At 46.4% G+C, this 23,738-nt stretch overlaps 1 protein-coding gene across 1 annotated transcript in view; it reads right to left on the reverse strand.

The window, feature by feature from the left end:
- The window catches only part of antxr2a (ANTXR cell adhesion molecule 2a), a 303,927-nt gene that overhangs the window by 163,032 nt on the left and 117,157 nt on the right, over window positions 1-23,738 (reverse strand). The window contains exon 11 of the mRNA XM_072496233.1: window positions 7,368-7,446. Coding sequence (XP_072352334.1) covers window positions 7,368-7,446 — 79 coding nt within the window. The remainder of the gene's footprint in view (window positions 1-7,367; window positions 7,447-23,738) is intronic.

The raw sequence follows: 23,738 nt of genomic DNA on the forward strand, positions 1-23,738 counted from the left end.
AGGTTGAGGGGAGACCTGATAGAGGTATACAAAATTATGAGGGACATAGACAGAGTGGATAGTCAGAGGCTTTTCCCCAGGGTAGAGGGGTCAATTACTAGGGGGCATAGGTTTAAGGTGAGAGGGGCAAGGTTTAGAGTAGATGTACGAGGCATGTTTTTTACGCAGAGGGTAGTGGGTGCCTGGAACTCGCTACCGGAGGAGGTGGTGGAAGCAGGGACGATAGTGACATTTAAGGGGCATCTTGACAAATACATGAATAGGATGGGAATAGAGGGATACGGACCCAGGAAGTGTAGAAGATTGTAGTTTAGTCGGGCAGCATGGTCGGCACGGGCTTGGAGGGCCGAAGGGCCTGTTCCTGTGCTGTACATTTCTTTGTTTTTGTTCTTTGTACCAAATATTACACAATGCATTAGTTTGGTTGCTAGATACAGTTGAGCTCTATTAAATTCAGGAAGTCTAATTATTATTATAAAAAAAAGAGTATTGATCTGTTTGGTTAAGAAACCAGTCTCACTGAACATTTTTGTTGTTAAGTGGTATGTCGGTATACAGGCTCAACTGTAATGATTCCATCCTAGTTACGCAATTTCTTTAGGGTTTTGTTTTCAATCTGTACTTTGATCATACTGAAACAAATTAATGACGAACATGGAGAAGAAAAGGGAAGCCAAGGTATGGCCAGTCTGAAAATGGACATCTAGGAGGCACTTGCAACAAATATGGTTTCTAAGAAATCAATTATTTCACCAAGAAAAAAAAATCTATGTGAGGTTACAAGCAATATATAACCTCAAGGCAGAACATAGGATGAAATGTTTAGTTTATCCTCTTTTGTAATGGAAAGCCTATAAAGAAGAAACTTAACTCGGGGACAAAACAGTATAAAGATGATGGGCGGATTCCCCAACCCCCCCCCCCCCGCCGGCCTCCGAATTCTCCGGCCCCCCAAAATTCACGCTGACGCGAATCGCGCCACCCGCCTTGGGGAATGGCGAGGACCGGTGCGACGCTATGGGCCCAGGGGCTGCCCGTATTGTCCCGGCCGGATGGGCCGGAGTCCCGCCGACGTGACCACAGGTCACGTCGGCATAAATTAAACCACCTATTTAACGGCATCAACCAGTTATGATGGTTGACGCCGGCCAGCGCGGAGGTAGGTCTCGGCGCGGGGTGACCGCAGGAGAAGTGATGGCACGGCCACAGTTGGTGGGGAGGGGGGGGGGGGTGTGTGGAGTGAGGGGTGTGTGTGTGTGTGGAGTGGGGGGGGGGTGGAGTGGCGGAGGAGGGTGTGGAGTGGCGTGGGGGTGGTGTGGAGTGGGCGGTGTGTGGAGTGGGCAGTGTGTGGAGTGGGGGGGGTGGAGTGGGCGGTGTGTGGAGTGGGCGGTGTGTGGAGTGGGGGGGGTGGAGTGGGGGAGTGTGGAGTGGGTGTGCGTGGAGTGGAGGGGGGGTGGAGTGGGGGAGTGTGGAGTGGGGGGGTGGAGTGGGCGGTGTGTGGAGTGGGTGTGTGTGGAGTGGGGGTGTGTGGAGTGGGGGGTGTGGACTGGGGGGTGTGGAGTGGGGGGGTGTGGAGTGGGGGGGTGTCGAGTGAGGAGGGTGGTGTGGAGTGGGCGGTGTGTGGAGTGGGGTGTGTGTGGAGTGGGGGTGTGGAGTTGGGGTGTGTGGAGAGGGGATGTGTGCAGTGGGGTGGAGGGGGAGGTGGAGAGGGGGGGTCGAGTGCCGGGGGGGGGTTGGGCGAGTGCCGGGGAGGAGAGGGCGAGTGCCGGGGAGTGGGCGAGTACCGGGAGGAGGATGGGCGAGTACCGGGGAGGAGGATGGGCGAGTGCCGAGGAGGGGGGTGGGCGAGTGCCGGGGAGGAGAGGGCGAGTGCCGGGGAGGGGGAGGTTGGGGAGGTTGTTCGCCTGGCCAGCTGCCAGCTTCCAACAGTCGCGACCATGCAGCCCATGGCACCTGGCTGCGGGGGGCGGGGGGTTCGGGCAATGATGACATGTCGTCTATACCCCCCACCCCCTGCAGGCCGCTATGTTTGGTGATCACCCAGCGATGTTGGCCGCCATCGTGGGAGCCGCACTTCTACATGTTGCCCTGGGGAAGCAGGAGGAGGAGCGTGCCAGGGAGGCGGCGGAGGCTGCCGCCGAGGAGCGTGCTGCAGGGAGGCAGGTGGCAACCGCCCAGGCTGGAGGGCCATCCACCCGACAGGACAAGGAGGAGGAGCACGAGGAGGAGGAGGAGGTGGTGGTGCCACAGAGACGCCTGATGAGGCCCCGTGTGTACCGTCCCCACTCGTCGTACCAGGACCTCACGGACCGGGCATGCAGGAGGAGACTCTGGATGAGCCAGGAAACCGTCGCCCATATCTGCCACCTGATGGCTCACCTGCCACCGCGTGGCAGTGGGGGAGGACACCCTCTCCCTGTGGCCGTCAACGTTATGGTGGCCCTGAACGTTTGTGCCACGGGGTCATTCCAGGCGCCGAGTGGGGACCTGTCCGGCATCTCGCAGACATCGGTGCACCGGTGCATCCGGGCAGTGACAGACGCCCTATGTGCCATTGCGGACTGCTACATCCGCTTCCCTGTGGACCGGGCCAGCCAAGATGCCCGGGCCGTGGGCTTCTCTGCCGTGGCCAGGTTTCCCATGGCCCAGGGCGCGATCGATGGGATGCACGTCGCCGTGCGGCCACCTGCAGATAACAGGGCCGTGTTCACCAATAGGAAGGGGACCTATTCCATGAACATTCAGGTGGTCTGCGACCACTGCATGAGGATCCTGCACGTCTGCGCCCGGTACCCGGGCAGTGTACATGACTCATTCGTATTGCCACAATCTTTCATCACCACCATGTTCGAGGGACGCCCCCACCCCTGCTGAGGGGCTGGTTGCTGGGCGACAGGGGCTACCCGTTGCGGTCGTGGCTGATGACGCCTATACGTACAGACCAACGTGAAGATCGCCTACAACGATGCCCATGCAGCGATCATGGGTGCGATAGAGAGGTGCTTTGGGCTTCTAAAGATGCATTTCAGATGCCTGGACCGCTATGGAGGGGCCTCCAATACCCACAAGATAGGGTCGGCCGCATCGTTGCGTCTGCTGCGCCCTGCACAACACTGCCCAGCAGAGGGGCGATGTGCTGCAGGCAGAGGAGGGGGAAGGGGTGGAGCAGCAAGATGAGGTGCAGTCCTCCCCAGATGAGGAGGATGGGGGCAATGGTCAGGACAGACGGGCTGGGCATGGATGGGAGGCTGCCCACCATTCCCTGCTGGGCCAGCGGGCACGAGAAAGGCTGATAGCCGCCCGATTCACGGCTTGGTGGGGGGGAGGAGAATCTCCGAGTGTGGGCACAGGCTGCACACCACGGCACCGGCCGACCCCCCTCAGCCCCACCACCCACCCACCACCAACCACCCTCACCCAACCACCCACCCACCACCCAACACAAACCACCCTCACCCCACTCGCATGCAAACCACTCCTCCATTGCACATCCACCTACGGCACATTGGGCCGGGCTCACACGGTCGCCAGTGGAAACGTGTCTGTTGCAGGCCATGGAGGGTGGTGACAACCCGCCCTGCAATGAGCTCTGGGCTCTACATCATTGGACAATGCCTGACCCATGGCTACAGTACCACCCTCAACCCGGACTATCTCTGCATGCAGCCCTGACACTGCAGCGCACGGTCCTGTCGTCTGCCCGGGGGGGTGGCGAGGGCGACCCGGGGGGGAGGGGGGCACAATCACCTGAGGCCAACATTCTATCACCCCTCACACACACACTGGCGCTCACCTCACACCACACCCCCGCACGCATCGGACAGAGCACAAAGGCAGCTTCTGTAGGTGTGAAAGTGATTTTAATAACAAATAGTTCAAACACGTGCCCTCGCCCCTATAACTAATCTGTGCCCTGCACCCGTGCCAACTTACTCAGTGTCTAATCTTTTGGCCTTACGGGCCCTTTGACTACGTCTAGGTGGTTCCCCAGACGGTACAGCAGAACTGGAGGTGGACTCCTGTGATTCCTGCCCTCTGACACTGGATCCCTTTCGCGGCCGATTCCTGGGGCGGCCAGGCCTAGATGGCCAAGCTGCGGCTCGGGCGACTGGGATGGCGAGCTGCCAGTCTGTCCTGCCCGTTGCCCACCAGATGCACCTGGGACGGAAGAGGGGGGGGGGGGGGGAGTCCGAGGTATCGCGGTGTTCTGGGACTTCCCTTGCAGGGGGACCTGGAACGGGCCTCAACACCTCCTCCTCCCTCGGGGTGCCCGATGGCCTCCGGGGCTCTACATGGGTCGGGAATGCGAACGGACCGACCATTCGGAACCACCCCCCCACCCCCGACACCTGGCGCTGCCAGTCCTGGAGGCCCACCCTGGTATCAACAAGGGTCTGCAAATTTGCAGCCATGGAGCTCAGGGAGTTGGCCAACCCTGTCTGTGTCTGGGCGACGCCGGCCAGCACCTGGGCAATGGCGCCGATGCCCTCAGTGATGGCCTGCTGAGACTGGACCATTGCCTGCTGGGACTGGGCCACGGTGTTGAGCGCCTCTGCGATCTGCTGCTGACTCTGGCTCATGGCTTCCTGCGAGAGGGCAGCCATGTCCTGGGCCACATACGCTGCCTGCATGCAAAGCCCCAGGCCTTGCTTACTGCTCCCCATGTCTGACACCGTCGCCCCCCATTGATTCCACCGCGGACGCCACCCTTGTGGTTTCGGCCTGGGTGGCACGTATGACCGGCACCACTCTCTGCTCCTGCATGTGGGTGGACTCCTCCACCCTCGTCTACAGCTGCCTCAAGCCGGCCATCAGCGCCTTCGATCGTCCCTTGGTCCGTGACTGCATCAGGCCTATGGGTGGGTGTGGTAACTCCAGGAACCCGCAACCCGTCTGGGCAGCAGACGGTTGCCTGCGCATGGCTGCTCTCCGGCCGCCCGGCCCCTCGGCTGCCCCTGCCTCCACCTGCTGCATCGGGACGGCTATGCTGTGCGCACCAGTTAGTGTACCAGATGCCTCATCGCTAAAGTGCCCAACCGAGGCGAGTGTCTCTGCGATGGTGGAGGATGAAGGAGAAAGCAGTGACGTAGTCTCGTGCTCCTCATCCTACCCAAAGTCCATGGTCCCCTGGAGTGGTAGTTCTTGTCCATCCATCCCCTGTGTCTCAGTGTCCTGTGCGTCAGTGTCGTGTGAGTCAGTGTCCTGTGCGTCAGTGTTCTGTGCATCAGTGTCCGGTGCGCCAGTGTCCGGTGCGCCAGCGTACGGTGTGTCAGTGTCCGGTGCGTCAATGTCCGGTGCGCCAGTGTCCGGTGTGTCAGTGTCCGGTGCGTCAGTGTCCGGTGCGTCAGCGTCCTGGGTAGGGGCGTCCTGGGTAGGGGTGTCCTGGGTAGGGGTGTCCTGGGTCGGCTGCGACGGGGGCCTGTTCCTGTGGCTGCCCCCCTCATCGCTGGGTCTGGCCCGACGGCGTCGCCGCACTCGCACGAGACGGGGGCACCATGCTGCTGCTAGTCAGAGAATTCGCGCCGTTTCGGGGAGCCCGATGCCGGAGTGATTCGCGCCGTTTTTGGCGCCGGGTTCCGGCCATTATGATGATTATCGGAGAATCCCGCCCGATATCTTGAGGGGTGGTTTTGTCAATTGTGCCAATACAAATAAGGATGCAAAGCCCATGTGTGTTATATGCAGGGACGTACTGGAAAATGAGAGGAAAAGTTTCAGATTTTGTAACAGAAAGGGTGGGTGAAAATAGCCTTTTGATATTGAGACCCCAGAGTCAGTTGTTAACTTACAGCTGACTCCAAATAAAAAGACTACGCTGCTGTACCTGACCTGTGATAGCACATCAATAACATCCCAGAAGTCCATGAGGCTTCTCAGCATTCTGGACTGGCATCTCTCAGGAGAATCCAGTGCTGAGTAAAACAAGCATGTTGTTGCTACTGCCCTTCCCTACGACCAACATGTGCGATTTTCCATTCTCACAAAAATGAAGATGGCACAAAGGAACCGGCTGAAGTCTGCACCTGATATGTGCATTGCACTCTCCTCCTGTGAACTTGATTGGAGTGAGGTCGTGAGGATCAAGCAGGACGCCCTTTCGCATTAAAGATAAGCGAATATGCCACGTGTCGCGAAGGCCGGTAGGCATGGCTTGCGAAGACTGGCCAGTTGGCAAAAGTATATCCCAAGAAAAAAGGCTTGAAAATCACTGATCCAAGTACAAAGCAGCCTGCTTCATCCTTCCACCACCGAAACACAGTAGGAGCAATGTGTACCAGCTACAAGATGCACTGCAGGAACCCATCAAGGCTCCTTAGACAGCACATTCAAAACCCATAACCACTAGAATCTAGAAGAACAAGGGCAGCAGATACGTGGGAACATTACCAATTGGACGCACCCCTCCAAGTCGCTCACCATCCTGACTTGGAAATATATCGCAGTTCCTTCACTGTCACTGGCTCAAAACCCTGGAACGCCATCCCTATAGCTCAGTGGCTATACCTACACCACATAAACTGCAATGGTTCAAGAAGGTAGCTCACCACCATCTTCTCAAGGACAATGAAGACTGTTCTAGTCAGCGAAGCTCACATTCCTTGAATAATGTTTTTGAAAGTTAAGAATTCTCTTGAAGAATTCGCACATAAACATTAACATGTCATGCATTTCCAACACTTTAGGCTATATTTAAAACAATAATTTAAGTTATCTCCAAATTCTCATCTGAGAACTATCGCTAATTAGGGCAGTGATGCATCTACTTAATAACTTACAATCAGCCGTAACAACATGATGAAGGTAGAGATTGTAATGTGACATCAGTGCATTTATATTTTCCTTCTATCTGAAGTATTGTGAATGCCTGGTGGTCTCAAGGGTGGCAATAGTCCAACCAGTGTCATGAAGTGTGGGGGCAAAATGGCAGTAAGCACTGGTTTCACATTTGGCTTTATGAAGATCTAAACTTTGTGCGTGAAGAATTCTATACACAGGGAAAAGGCTATTATGCAATGTAGAGCATGTCACATTATTTTCATGCTTTAAAAGCCTACAAACCTACTGTGTGACTTAAACAAATCTGTAATTAGCGTTTTGTTAGCAGCTCAGTTGCACAAAATTGGTACAAGTAGCTTTTACACCCCTGTGCCAATAATACCTCAGATTTCAGTGTTTTTTAAACTGATAAAGACAAGCAGCAAATTTACGTAGCATTCTATCCTTGAGCTGCATTGTAACATTGTGAAACTAAATGATGTGGCTAAGCTGAACTTTAATAGCATTTTGAAAATAAACTTTAAGAACAATATTATATTTCATGCATACTGTTGAATTTCCTGAATACATAAATACAATTCTTTACTTACACAGGCTGTGGCAGTGATGGTGACAGAACTAGAGATGAATGACTGCCCGTCATTCAAACTCACTGATACATCCATTGTTCTGCAATAGAAATATAATAATATAAATATAATCAATAGAATTTATATCTGGCATTTTCGTAAACTAGCAAAGAACATAACTAATACACATGGGGAAGTTTTAGATCAATAATACAGCTCTAAGTGAATACATATTATTCATTGCTTCTGTTTAGGTCTTGGAATTTAATCTTGTATTTCTAGGATTTCATCCTATAATTGGTCACTAATACTTTCATATATACATTAGCTCTGTTGCATAAATCATAGAGTAAGGCTTAATGTATGCAAGATGCACATTTAGAAGTTTGTCAATTGTTTGGATTGCAGAATTGACTGAAATTCTTTTGTTCCTCATAATCAGATATACAAGAGGTAAAGTAGCATGAATGATGTCCAACACTATTATGCACATATAAATGCACAGACAAGTTGAAATACATTGGGCTAAAAATGCTTCCAATCGTTTCTTATTAGCTGTTGGAGTCATAATTCCCCACCTGCCCATTCCCACTGCAATGGAGATAGGCTGCACACATATTTGGTCCTGCCCCCACATTTACTGAACTGTAGCATTCGGGTGAGCAGGGCCCTCGTTGCTCCCTGCCTGCATACTTAAGAAGGGCATCAGCAGAGCTTGCTAATAATTTCTTTTCTTCTTGAAAGGGAAGTGTCACTAAATTACAGAAGGCGACGCACTGTTATTGCTGTGATTCTAAGTGCGGAAAATGGAACCCTCAGGACAAAGAGGGTGTTTCAGTTTCAGTGAATTTAGGTAGATGGATTGACAAATTCATTCCTCCCACCTCTATTTGAATGGTTGTAGGCAGGAGACATAGTGACAAGTTTACAGGGTAAGAGGACAAAATTAATGACAGCTATTCATATTATCATTGCCAGAAGCTTTTATCCACATTAGACCTCTTAATCTTGTGTAAATTAACACACAGGCAGTGAAAAAAACTCTTCAAATAAACAGCAAGTTGTTATAAGCTACTAGAGATTTCAATCAAACAAAAATTTCACTCAGCTCTGCAGCAGTATTAACATTGATGGATGAGATACAAGTACATTAGACATTCATGGAGCTCAGTCAAGCATTCATAATGTGGCTTCCTGTTCAGTTTGCTTTTGTTAATACTATTGCCAGGTGGCCTCATTATTATTGCCTGTCCACTATGCTACTGGTGCTGTCAGGTCTACAGAGCTACAAGATAATTAGATTAGCTTGAAACTCTCTGCTACATGATTTTCATCTCAGTGAGCGGCAGGAGTCCCATCTCCAGCCAATTAACACTCCGTGGAGCATTAAATGGCTACGGAGAAACCGATTGGGTGGTGGGACAGAAAACCTCGCCACCCAAAAAATCCTGCCCTTGGTCTTTTTTACCCAGAAATGATCATGTTCATCTGCAAATACCACATTGTGAATATTTACACCAATAACAAATCTAGAATTTGTGCTTTTCTGATTTTAAAAGGCTTTTAGTTCTGAAATATAGCCGTGTTACTGACTTAATTTGTAATTCATGAACTCTGCATTTATGTAATAATTATCTACTTCAGAGGAAGGATGAAATTCAAAACCAGCCACTTATACAGGGTTAAAAGCAGACCCAACCTTTTGGTCCGAATTTAAAAGTGCATTTGAATACATTTTCCAAAGGAAGTGATTTCAGAACAAAACGACTATTAAATTAGTAGCAACCGGGTTACATTTAACAGTCTCATTCAGAGAGATCGTAGGAGTACACTTCTGGGTTAAGGTTAAACATACTGGTAGTGGAATACAGGAAACAATCATGCATCTGGTATCTGAAGTAAAATGGTAGGTGTCTACATTCAATGCAAAGTGGAAAATCATTTTAAAATACAATTTCCTGTCGGGTTTTGTTTCAAATAGCACACCCTCTAAATAGTTTAGGCTATAATCTGAAGGATAAATTTAATTTTATGACGTAGGTTTATGGGTTCAATCACCTGAGATAATTCAAGTCCTCATTGCAGATTTAAGCCTTTTATTGTTGCTGTCTTTTAGGAAAACAGGGCAGTATTGAGAAACTTGTTATTGCGAAAACCATATTCTAATACATTCAGTCCTGTCCAGTTGAGGTTAGGTACACATACAGGTTATTATTTAATGGAGGGTCTTGCCTGTCTGCTGGAAAGTATCTGTATCACCTCTTTTCCACAAGCCCGGTGAATTAAATATCGCAACCCCCACCCCACCCCCGGGCAAGTGCGCGGTCAATTCTAGCCCCACTTGATCCGTCATCGCAACACAAGTGAAATTAGATGTTATTTTTAAAATACTAGAGGACCTTGGTAGTCACTGAAGGGAGTGCCCAGCGATGAGACCTCTTAAAACTGAATAGCTAGGATGCCACTGGAGCAGTTTTACATAAATGTGTTTATTAAGGATTGAGATTAATTATAGAAAGTGTGCTGGGTAATCATTATTAATCATTAAACCTGTATTTTAGGACATAGCAGTGGTAATCGTGTAAACTCTGGCTACAAGCAGTGGCCACAATGCATGATGTGATTTCGGCTAGGTAACTTGCCCATGTTTTTGAGACACTGGAGATGTGTGATCAGCAGATAACATAGTAAGCAAATTTTTATCAGTGGTCCCCCGATATACTCTGGAAGTGAAAAGGAAGACACTTTTGATATCCTGGCTCTCTGAAACAATCCATGGAGTAAAAAGGATGCCAGTTCTGCCATCCTGTTTTTAACTGAACAAAGGGTCGGCAGGATGCTAGAATGGGGAAAACAACTTAAGATTGACGTAAAGGGTTTTGGTAAACAACAGGTAACGGGATGAGGTTCAATCATGGGTTGATCGCAATTTTATTGGATAAAGTTTAAACATGACAGCTTCAGGGATTTGATCGAGTCCAACTGGGGTGGGCTATTGTTTTTTGGAAATTGTATAATTGATATATTTTTATCAGTGTTCAGCAGATAGATCTTGGCAAGCATCCAGATCTCATCTCTTGTGTACGCGAACTCAAGATTGAGAAAATAAAACGGTCTTATCCAGATTGTTGGTGTGTCTATTGCTCTCTGTACTTAATTGAGCCACAAGGAAAACCCCCACGTGAAAGCTGACTCAATGCACAGATCTTGTTACCATGTTTGCAGATAACCTTTTATTATTTAACAGTAATATAATTAAACTGACAATGTAACTGACTACCTGACAACCACTTTCCCAACCACATCCCCCTTTCCAACTCACCCCATTCTCTCTAAGACACACACACATAAACAGGGAAAGGGAGGTGGAGAGGGAAGAAACAATTATGATAAAGTAAAACGGATAAACAATCTCCAATGCACTCTGATGGTTTTTAGTTAAAGTCTTTCAGGAGGTCAAACTTTAGCTTTGATGCTTCTTCCTTCTCAGCTTGAGAGGGTTTTCTCTGGCAAAGCTGTCTACTTGCTTTGTAGATTCAAGATCATTTCAAATATATAGTAAAGATGTGCCAGGCACTCAGTAGTTTTTGAACAATAAAGCAGTCCTATACTTAAAAGAAAGAGAGAGAGAGAGCTCCTACTCCCTTCAAGGTCTAATCACATTTGCCCAGGTTTCTCAGAAGCATCCAGCAGGAATCAATGACCGACTGTTGTCAGCCAGAACACTGTCCTTCAGATTCCCTCGGCGCCGACGAGTCTGGTTTCTTCGCTCCAAAAACCAAATCCTGGAACACACTGCCCTGACTAGCAGGGTGTATCAGCTTAAATCCACCGCTTAAAGACCCATTCCGATTATGAGTCCATGGACAAAATAAATAAATAAAACAAGAAATGGTATCAAAGGGGAATCAAAAGAAAGGGCTCAAACATACGTTCAAATCAGGCACTTAACTGGGTTGCGATGGGCTATCCCTCAGGAGGGTGCAGAAGTCCTGCCTGCTGAGAGCTGCCAGCCAGTCAGAAGCAGGCAGCTCTTCATTGCGTGGCATTGCCACTGGGGAGCTGGTTGTTCTGCTGGCACTGCACCCACTGCGGCACAGGATCGGCATGGTGGAAAAGCGATTGGGGTGGAGATCATGGGGAGCGTTTGGGGGAGGGTTAGGAGGATTGGCAACAAGGGCTAGGGAATGGCTCCCAGCTGGCCCCTTCTTCCCAATGCCAGGTCCCTCAATGTGACAATTACTGCCCACCAACAAGAATGTCACTGCTTCGGCAGCGCCTCCCCCCTTCCCCTCCTTACAGCAGCCTGCAAGCAAGCACATCAGGGTTTGGTTTTCTAACCCACTGCTGCTTACTGCCACTTGCAGCCACACCCGTTTAGTTTAAGGGATTAACCTCTTCCTCCCATCCACAGAAAATTGTATTGTAAATCCTCCAACCCACAGCAGTCCTTCCAGAGGAGAGTCAGGAAATCAGATAGCAGCCTTTGCACACTGTGCTTCCATTCTTGTGGTTGCTTAAGCCTCAGGATTCAATCTTCAATGGAACCATTCTGACCCCTGCCATGATCCCTTTGAATATAAATCCTTCCATGTACAGATGCAGGTCATCATGGGTGGAATTCTCCCATGCCCTCACCAGAGGGTTCAATGCCAGGTAGCAGGGCAATTTGGCAAAATCGGTTCTACACTGACATGGATTTCTTGTGGGATCTTCCACTGGTGTCCGCCATAGCAGATCAGGAAACCCACTGGGGGACACCTGTATGAAACGGATTTGCATCCCGCTAATGGAATACAGGTGAAGGCCCAACCGGAAACTTCCCCACACGCTTGATTCTCCGCAATGCCAATGTGAAAACATGCCGGTCCAAATACCTCTGGAACACCATGGTATGCAGAATGACTGGTGCTGCCTCTGGGAGTTGGGATGGAAGTCCCTAGCAACCTGGAATGGTTGGGGGGGAGCATCTATCAGATGGATCTTCCAGTTTCAGTGTCATCAAGGAGGTCCACATCCCAGACTCAGAGTGTTCCTGGAGATCCATCTTCTTTCTTCAGGAGATCCATCTTTCTTCAATGGATGGTGAGTGATGTTGGATGCCTTTTAAATATGGCACCCAGGTGTGAAGGCGAGATGCATGCCATCAAACTCCCTCCAAATGCATAATTAATTAGGTTGGGGCCGAAAGATATGGCCTGGTTTCCAGTCCGTCTCCACAGCAGGAAACATTCCCAGTCCCCACCCATATCACTGGACTTCGTCCCAGATGGGAGAATTGCGCCCATAGTGTGAGCGACGTAAGTGCAAGTTATTGGTGTCGACCTGTAATGCTGTCTGGAACTGTTGCAGTAATGCAATTAAAAGCCTGGGTTAAGGTATATATATCTGTTGCGATAAGATTATTAAAGAACCTAGGTTAAGGTATCCAGACCCTGTGTCTGCTAAAGCTGTAATTAAGATGCCATAAAAGTGAGATAATTATTAATTTCATCCATTCATTTGCTTATTTACAAAGGGATGCCTAATGGAGCTTTGTTATGATTACTGGAGATTCCCCTTAGTGATGGGATGGATGTTTCCCCTTGAGTGTCTAAGGTTGGAGGTCTTGGCCATGTCTGCGGGGGGTCACATTGTCCATGGGTGCAGGGTGTGGGAGACCCTCAACTTCACTTTGCAATTGGGGCACCCTTTTAAAATGGTTCTCCAATCTCTGAGTAGCTGGTCTTGCTGGCAAGTTTAGTCCCATCCTACAGAAAAAATTTGAAGTGCACGATTGACCAGTGAAACACTCCCCAAGCCCAAAAAATGTGTTTGTGAATACAGGTCTGGGTCTCACCCAAAACACCGGCGGGGAGTACACTGCCAAACCTCCCCAAAGTTACACTTCGTTTTTTGGGGGGTGAATTGCACGCCTATTGTGTTTAGACTTAGATAAGCCAGTTATGGGACATTGGAGTGGGATAGAGATGCTGTAATTGATGGGAGGAGCCAGGTCTGTAGTAAGCTGTCTTGGCTGTAGGATTGTGTAGCCTGACAAAGACAGAAGAATCTGCAGGATGTTCCTAAAAGGGTCTCGCTCTCTCTCCAAGCAGTTTTTCCAAGAAAGCTCTACACAAGAGTACAGCAACTAACACGGTGTTTGCGAACTTTATTCACCAGTGGCTTCTGACCTGTCATGGGCTTTATTTAATTGGAGATAGAGAAGGTATAAGTTAGTAGTTAAAGTTTCCTTTGATTTTAATAAATGTTTAACAGTTAATTGAAACATAATTTGTGATGTTAACGTGGTTATTCCTGTGTTAATAATAAAGTATGTTTTAATATAAAAGATCCCTATTTTTCAGTGGATTCACTCCTGCAGCAAAGTATCCTTTCCTCACAGTTTTACAAATTGAAATATTGTTGTGGTTTCACCCAGTTTCCTAATATAAAAATAAATACTGGTTTGTAACAGAGGCCATCATTAATTTACGCAGAACTCTGCTCCCTTGTAGATGCAAATAGTCACACACTTGTCATCTGCAAAGGAAGCAGTTTCAAATAATGACCCTGCAGTACATTGTCCTCCCAAGATCATCACAACTGAAGTAAAATTCATTCTTGGCACAATGGCTGAACAGACGAAGATTATCTCGAACTATGCGGGATCTAAGTTTGACAGCTGAGTGAGTGCAAGATCCACTTGAACGTTTGGTCAGAAACTAGGGGATTCATCCCAAGGGGTGTGCTAGGTAAGAGGGAAAAGCTATTGGAGTATTTGCTCCAAACAAAAAATGCCCAGATGTTTCAGACTCGTGATATTCATCGGCACTTAATGGGGTGACCAATTTGTCATTATGAATGGAATCCATTTGGAAGCTTGTGCTCATAAAACCTAAACATTGGCAAGAATGCTCTAAATTAATCTTTGTAAAATATGTTTGTTACAAGTAAAGTACGCACCACTTACAGCATCCATATTTAAAATGGACAGTCATTATATCAACATAAAGTGATTACTGTTGATCATTTACATGAATGTCAATATCAACGGTACCAGTTTTAGCATCAACGTGCTCTATTTTGGGATTAAAGAGCTGTGCTTACTATCTTGTGCTTCAAGGTGTTTTAAATACAAGATAAACGCAAGCAGACAAAAACACCTTGTTAATATTGCATTATCTTTTGGGTATTTAAGGTCTCCTCATCTGTGATTAGAATATATTAAATACCACAGAATCATGCAGCACGAGGCCATTTGGGCGACCATATCTGTGCTGGCTCTTTGACAGCACCATCTAATTAGCGTCACTCCCCTGCTCTTTCCCAGCCTGACATATTGTTCAATTTTAAGTATATATCCAAACCCCCTTTCAGACAGTGCATTAATTCTCGATGCATTAAAAAATATTAATCGCCCCCATGAGTCTTTTGCCAATTATCTGAAATCGGTCTCTTCTGGTTATTGACCATCTTGTCAGCAGAAATATAGTTCCCAGCAGCATGGTAGCACAGTGGTTAGCAGTGTTGTCTCACACGCCAAGGTCCAGGTTCGATCCCGACTCTGGGTCACTGTCCGTGTGGAGTTTGCACATTCTCTCCGTGTTTGCGTGGGTTTTGCCCCCACAACCCAAAAGATGTGCAGAGTAGGTGGATTGGCCATGCTAAATTGTCCCTTAATTGGAAAAATTGAACTGGGCACTCAAAATTTATTTTAAAAAAGAAAAATATTTCCCTCATTATTCAATCAAAACCCTGACCAATTTTGAATATTTCTTTTAAATTTCTACCTTCTATGCTCGAAGGAGAATAATCCCTTATCTGCTAATCTGATTTCTCTCCAAATACTTATTATTCCTGGAAATGTTTCAACATTAACCCAACTATGCACCCTCAAAGAGTTAAAAAAGTGTGTATGTGCTTTGTTAAATCCTTCTCCTATGAAAAACAATGGTATGGTCACTTCTTTGGCTAACTGAGGAGCATGAGAAGTGTCACATAGTGGAGCAAAAGATTAAACAAGACGTATCTATTGATTCTGTCTTTGGAGCTCAAAGTCTCAAGAGCCAATATACACAGAATGAATTGCCCAGGCAACATCAGTGAAATTATTTTTTCCATTATGCTGTCAAAATGTCAAAACTAATATCTTACACTGAAAACTGTACATCAATATTAGAGAGAGGTCATCTCAGAAAGAGAGTACTATTTTATATGGGAAATGTAATCTGTCTTCTTCCAATCTAGAATGAATACTGCAATAAGACTACTTAAAGATAAGACAGTTGAGGATAAATGGACAAAAATAATACAACATTTGTATCGGGTCAGTTATGTGCCCAAGTACAACTGGAAAAAAGGCACAAAATACTTCTGGAAGGAAAGAGTTGGGAAACTAAAGCAGATTTAAAGAGAAAAGAAACATTTTAGAGCCTTGTAACAGGAAGAGAGTGCCTATAGAGCCAAGGACAATAATAGAAAGAAGTAAAAGGAGGTGCCAAGGAAGAAGAAAAATGGGTCAAAACAATAGATTCAAAGAGCAACACGAAAAATCTCTTCCAGTACTGAACAGAAAGGCATCTCTTCGAATAGATGTCAAAGCATTAAGGACCTTATGTAGAATTGAAAATTAACATGAACAACAACGGGTAAACGTAATAAATGACTACACCTTTCAGGTTTTGCTGAGAGAGAGTTTGACATTATAACATTCAATATCAAGCATGCGTGATCTGGAATTGTAATACCGAGACAAGAGCTTTCAGATAATCCGCATCCCAAGACAATGAGAGAAACAAAGGGCACAGCTTTGTGAAGCACCAACAGTCATTTTCAGGAAGTCAATGAACACCGAGAAGGCTCCAACAGACTGGAAACAAGCAAATAGAGTTCCTGCACCTGACAATTACAGATCCATTAGCCAGAACCCAATGACTGGAAAGCTAATGGAGTCAATAATCAAAAGAAAAATGTTTAAAAATAACTGAGTAAAAGGCAGCAACCATAGCTTCGGAAGGTACAGATCTTGATTAGCCAACCTCATGGAATTTAATTTTTGAGGCAGTGACATCTGAAACTGACAGGGTGTGATATACTGTGGGGGAGGGGGTGACAGTCTAGCTAAACTTACGAAGGTCTTTGATAAAATTCCACCCCAGGAACCCTACAGAAACTAATGTCATGGAGCATTGAACACTGGTTCATAGTTATAAACTGTTATCTATCATTAAGAGAGCTTCTAGGATGTACTTCTAGGGTGAAACTAGGAAGGACTACTTCTAGGATGAAATTACAGAGTATAGAGTGAGGTGGTTGAGGTGTTCATGTTGGGATTCCCTCCTGAAATTGTCAGTATTAAGGCTTCAACAAAGGGCAGTGGTGAAAGGCTTTGTGAAGAAACCTCAACAGAGTTGGCAGCCGGGATAACGCATCTTTAACGTGGATAAGTACCAGGGAGAACACATATTATTATGGGATGGCAGGACTGGCGTATGAGGAGAGATTGAGTCGATTAGGCTTATATTTGCTGTAGTTTAGAAAAATGAGGGGGGAATCTCATAGAAACCTATAAAATTCTAACAGGCCAAGAGAGGATAGATGCAGGAAGGATGTTCCCAGTGACGGGGGGAGTCAAGAAGCAGTGGTCACAGTCTAAGGATATGGGGTAAACCGTTTAGGATAGCGCGGAGAAGAAATTTCTTCACCCAGAGAGTGGTGAGCTTGTGGAATTCGCTACCACACAAAACAATTGATGCGAAAATATCCAAAACATTGTATGTTTTTAACAAGGACTTAGATATAGCTCTTGGGGCTAAAGGGATCAAAGGATATGGGGGGAAAGTGGGAACAGGTTACTGAGTTGGATGATCAGCCATGATCATAATGAATGGCGGAGCAGGCTCAAAGAGCCAAATGGCCTACTCCTGCGCCTATTTTCAATGTAAAAGCGAAAATATGTGGCATATGTTCAACTAGTGAGACAGAGCTTGCAAGGGTGAAGTTGTGTGACACCTACAAATCATCATGTTTATCAGTGTGAAATGGAAGTGTTTCATTGTCACTGCTAGACCAGTTGAGCTCAAATCACACAGAAGCCAAATTAAAAGCAATAGAGTGCTCGTGCAGACACACATTAGATGCAATGGTTCAATGGTTCAGGGATCATTCAGTTTCTATGCAGCACAAAAGCAAGCAAGAATATTGACCTCTTTAATGCCAAGAATCAAATATAAGGAGTCACTGGATAAGCTAGACCCCTTCAGCCTAAAAAAAAGCAACCTCAGAAATGACCTTCTAAAAAGTATAGCTCACTCCTTTGAACATTGAGCAGAATATAGAAAATATAGAAAGGAAGGAAGCAAAAATAAAATTGAACGGAAACAAGGGAATACCAAGAAAAGAGGGCATGGAATATAAAAGGAATAAATAAATGTTACAGTTTCTCAGCTCAGTGACCTAATTTAGCAGATAGGTATGCGAGAAGTTTGCTGTTATTATATATGCATTTATCTGAATGCATAAGAAAGAGGGATTTTATGCAGTCGCTATACATGCAACTGAGCACAATAATATATTATGTTTAGGTTGTACTTATACTTTATTGAAATTCACACTTTAATGTCAAAGGCCTTAACCACAACTGGGTTGTTGCTAAAATTGTGCCGTATATATTTTGACTGATCCACAGAAATTCAACAAAACCACAAACCCCTGATATCGGTCATACAGGAAACACGTGTTATCGGGCAAAAGGTGATGTTTAAATGAAAAGCATGAAGAAAATCACAAAACAAGCCATTTTGCATCAGAAGCAGAAAACAAAAAAAAAACTATTCAACAATACAGTTGAAAATCTATGAGGTTCATGATGTTTTGAATAGTTTCAACCAGTATCTTCAAAAGGTTAAAACACACCCAGGATAACAGGTAGCAGCTAAAATAATTGGCTATTTCAGAATCACAATGATTTGCCAGAAACAGCCAAATGGCTTTGGTCACGTATTGTCGTTCATTGGGTGAAAGGTCTTACAATGCCAGTGTTAATCATTAAGTTCAGAAACTGACATGTCTCCCAAAACTCTACACATAGCCCTGCTGGTAGTTCGGGGAGTTTCTTCAATTGAGAGACAAACAACAAACTTTAGGCTACATCCTAAAGAGTGTTTTTTTTACTAATGTTTTATTGCTAAAACCAAACACAGCTGGAAGTTTTCTGTTGGCTTGGGACAACTTCCATACCTCTGTACCCCTCCTCTGCCGATCCAAATCTCTTTCCCCGTGACTTAACAAAGTGCAGGGGATCAAAGCGACAAGTCACCTACAAAGGCTTCCTGCTGCTTAACATCACATTTTCTGCTCTGCACCCGGTAGATCTGATGTTAGAGGTGGATTGGGCACGGCGCACGGGATGGAGGTTAAACCTAGGATTTTTTACGGATATTGGGTTCTGCGGGAAGGTCTCTAGAGCCCTACGGGAATATGTAGAGTTTAACGGTCTCATCCTCTACTCTCATAGAATCATAGAATTTACAGTGCAGAAGGTGGCCATTTGGCCCATCGAGTCTGCACCGGCCTCGGAAAGAGTACCCCACTTAAGTCCACCCCATCCCTGTAACCCAGTAACCCTACCTAACCTTTTTGGAGACTAAGGACAATTTAACATGGCCAATCCACCTAACCTGCACATCTTTGGACTGTGCGCTTACTTTCAGCGACTGATGCACGAGGACATCAAGGTCTCACTGAGCATCCACCTCTCTCAATTCACACCCATTCAAATAATAATGTCTTCCTATGTTTGCTACCAAAGTGGATAACCTCACATTTATCTACATTATACTGCATCTGCCATGAATATGCCCACTCATTCAGCCTGTCCAAATCCCGCTGAAGCATCTCAGTATCCTCCTCACACCTCACTCTCCCACCCAACTTTGTATCATCTGTAAATTTGGAGATAATACATTTAGTTCCTGTTATAACCTGCCTGCTTACCGTTGGCTGGGGACTAATGACAATCCCACAATCCTGTGGGAGCATGAGCTTCCCCAATGAGGGGGGCGGAGAAATCATTAGCAGACTCCCTGTATAAATAAAGCTGGCTAGTTTGGAACCAGCAGGAAGGAATGAGCAGCAAGTGAAATTGCTGCTGCTGCTGTTGTGTATATATATTTTATTGTAAATAAATGTTATTTCTTTGTATCCTTAAAACTCATGCTGGATTCTTCGTGGCCCTCACAAAAGTTCCCTTGTCCAAATCATTAATATATAATGTGAACTGTTGGGGTCTCAGCACAGATCACTGCGGTACCCACTAGTCACTGCCTGCCAATCAGAAAAAGACCCATTTATTCCAACTCTTGCTTCCTGTCAGCTAACCAGCTTTCTCTCCATCTCAAGACACTACCCGTAATCCCATGCACTTTAACTTTACATAGTAATCTGCTACGAGAGACCTGGTCGAAAGCCTTTGGAAAGTCTAAATAAACCACATCCACCAGTTCTCCCTGGTCAACTAGTTACATTTTCAAAGAATTCCAGTAGATTGGTCAAGCATGATATCCCTTTTGTAAATCCATGCTGGCTTTGTCTGATTACACCACTGCTTTCCAAATACTACTCTTATGATCTCTATTAGGTCCAACTCTTTTAAATATTTGTTTATTTTATGGTCATTTTCATGCTCTCTCTTTGCTTTCCGAATATCCTTTTAAATTTTGCCTTACACCTTCTTATACTCCTCCAGTTTCTCTTCAGTATTGAGCCCTCAATCTCGTTAATAAGATTCTCCTGATTCCTCTATTCTCTTTCAGCCCCATGAAATTCAAGGAACTCTGGATATTTTAGTCCCACTCTTATTCTTAAAGGGACACAGGGGATGTCACTATCCAGACCGGGCCACGTGGGAAGGCAGGTGATAGGACTGCAGTGCCCAGAGAAGGGCAGAAATACATTGATCCAAAAATCGAAGAATAAAAGAGGAAATACCTCAAAGAAAAATGCTAAATGAGAACAGATGGATAAGTGTCAAGGGACTGCATCATTTCAGTAGCTTATTGGGGATTTTTGGAACAGCAAGATTGCCAACCAAAGATATTACTGGAAACATGTCCGCTTCATGTCATTATTATTCTCCACGTTTCTCTCTCTAGCACTCTTTTAGTCAGTCATAGATGTTTACAGCATGGAAACAGGCCCTTCGGCCCAGCTTGTCCATGCATCAGTTTCTATCCCTAAGTTGGTCCTGCTTGCCCACATTTGGCCCATATCTCTCCATACCCACCCTGCCTATGTAACTGTCTTTTTTTAAAAGACAAAATTGTACCCGCCTCTACCACTGCCTCTGGCAGCCCGTTCCAGATGCTCACCACCCTCTGTATGAAGATTTCATATTTCCGCCATGGTAACAATTCTTAAGGAACATGTCATTGACTTTCTAGGTAGTGAAGCTCTTTCTGAATTCTGGTGAGGGAAATTTGGGGAAATTTTAAAGGAACTTAGGTTTGATTTATGTGATGTTTACTAACTGATTATTTCAATGCACCAAAATTGTAATTTTTATTTTTCATTGTTGATATTCATTTGTGATTTTTAATGAACAAGCAACAATCCCACGATGAATTTCTGAATGGACAGTAACATTAATAGATCTCGGTGTGCAACTACACACATCATGAAAGGTAAGTGCAAATGGAGAAGGAGATGGAATTTTTGCATGGTATCTCGAGGCACACAGTGTAAAAGGGAAGCAGTAATATTAAACCAGAGAAGTGTGTTTTAGGCACTTTGTAGTAGGAAGAATGTTGATTACTCCTGTCTGCACAGAGGTAAAATGAGAAAGGTGGCCAATCCATGGCTTGCCAGGGAAATTAGGGATCCAGGGTAGAAGCATAAAAATTATCCAAGAAAAACCAGTCTGAGGATTGGGAGCAGTTTAGAATTCAGCAAAGCAGGACCAAGGGATTGATTAAGAAGGGGAAAATAGCGTACGAAAGTAAGCTTGCAGGGAACATGAAAACTGACTGTAAAAGTTTCTCTAGGCAAGTGAAGAGAAAATGACTGGTGAAGACAAATATAGGTCCCTTACAGAAATAGGGGAATGCATTATAGGGGACAAAGAAATAGCTGAGCAACTGAACACACACTTTGGTTCTGTCTTCACAAATGGCACAAATCAAGTACCAGAAATGTTGGGGAACACAGGGTTTAGTGAGAGGGAGGAACTGAAAGAGATCAATATTAGTAGAGAAATGGTGTTGAGGAAATTGATGGATTTAAGGCTGATAAATCCCCAGGGCCTAATAATCTACATCCCAGAGTGTTTAAGGAAGTGGCTGTCGAGATAGTGGATACATTGGTGGTCACCTTCCTGGATTCGATAGACCTGAGACGGTTCCTAAGTTTGGAGGGTAGCTAATGTAACTCCATTTTTTAAAATGGGAGGCAGAGAGAAAACGGAATATTAGACCAATAAGCCTCTGTCGGAGGCGTTGAAGGTGGTGATTAGGGGCAGCACGGTGGTGCAGTGGTGAGCACTGCTGCCTCACGGCGCCGAGGTCCCAGGTTCGATCCCGGCTCTGGGTCACTGTCCGTGTGGAGTTTGCACATTCTCCCCGTGTTTGCGTGGGTTTCACCCCCACAACCCGAAGATGTGCAGGGTAGGTAGATTGGCCACGCTAAATTGCCCTTAACTGGAAAAAATGAATTAAGTACTCTATATTTTTTTTTAAGACAAAAGGTGGTGATTAGACGGGAGATCACATCATACAGGGCATATATGGATGGGGAGGCCAAGGAGGAGTGACAGAAGTTAGTGGATTGGATCGTAGGAGTGACCCGTGGGTATGTGAGCTACCCAACTCTAGAACTATTGGCACACAGGAAAAAGCTGCAAATGCAGGTTAACCTGCTGTCTACGGATAGGACGGTGCGCCAGCTGAGGCAGTAAAGGGGTGGTGTATGAATATGGGGAGGACAGTTGTCTCTTGACTCACCAACTAAGGTGTTTGGAGGCTGTTAGGGAGATCATACAGATTAGAGATTCAGAGGATAGGCTGGCCTCTGCCCCAGACTAGGTGAACGGGGCATTTCAAGCCTTTTATGAGAGGTTTTACAGATTGGTGCCCCAAGGGGATGAGTAGGGAATGGCAGCGTTCTTAGAGGGTCTGGAGTTTCCTAAGGTGGGGAAGGAATTGTGGGTGGAGCTGTCGACGCTGCTGGAATTGGAGCAGGTCTGAACAGCCCGAGGAAACATGCAGACGGAGAAGGCACCGGGCCGGATGGAATCCTGGTAGACTTTTATACAAAGTTTGCTGATCAGTTTGTTCCATTACTGGTGAGGATGTATAATGATTCCCTGGAGCAGGGTTCTCTCCCTGAGACATTGGGGCAGGCATCCATCTCCCTGCTCCTGAAAAAGGATAAGGATCCCACAGAGTGAGGGTCTTACTGCCCGATTTCACTGCTCAATGTGGACATGAAGCTTTTGGCCAAGATCCTGGCGGTAGTTGGGGAGGACCAGACGGGATTTGTGAAGGGACAGAAGTTGTCATCCAACATGCGGCGGCTGCTCAATGTGTACTCTCCCCAGCAGCTGGGCCAGAACTGGAGATAAACATCACTGGGCGCAGAAAAAGCGTTTGACAGGGTTTCATAGATTATCATAGAATTTACAGTGCAGATGGAGGCCATTCGGCCCATCGAGTCTGCACCGGCTCTCGGAAAGAGCACCCTACCCAAGGTCAACACCTCCACCCTATCCCCATAGCCCAGTAACCCCACCCTAAGGACAATTTTGGACACTAAGGGCAATTTATCATGGCCAATCCACCTAACCTGCACATCTTTGGACTGTGGGAGGAAATCGGAGCACCCGGAGGAAACCCAATCACACACGGGGAGGATGTGCAGACTCCGCACAGATAGTGACCCAAGCCGGAATCGAACCTGGGATCCTGGCGCTGTGAAGCAATTGTGCTATCCACAATGCTACCGTGCTGCCCTAAAGAGGTAGAGGTAACTCTTCGCAGTCTTGGAGAAGTTTGGGTTGGGTGCTGGGTTTGTGTCGTGGGTGCGGGTTGTTGCTCGCGGCTCCTTCGGCCAGCGTGCATACCCAATATCATGAGTTCAGGGTAGTTTCGGTAACACAGGGGTATAACACAGGGGTGCCCTATGTCTCCCCTCTTGTTCGCACTGGCGATTGAGCAATTGGCAATTGCCCCAAGGGCCTAAAACAAGTGGAAAGGAATTATAAGGGGAGGGGTGGAGCACAGGGTGTTCTTGTATGTGGATGACCTTCTGCTATATGTAAGGGACCCAGGGTCAGGTATGGAGGATATAATAGGTATATCAAAGAGCTTTGGCTCCTTCTTGTGATACAAGTTAAATTTCGGGAAGATTGAGTATTTTGTG

Source organism: Scyliorhinus torazame, chromosome 3 (assembly GCF_047496885.1).
Source record: "Scyliorhinus torazame isolate Kashiwa2021f chromosome 3, sScyTor2.1, whole genome shotgun sequence".
In the NCBI taxonomy this organism is placed as follows: Eukaryota; Metazoa; Chordata; class Chondrichthyes; order Carcharhiniformes; family Scyliorhinidae; genus Scyliorhinus; species Scyliorhinus torazame.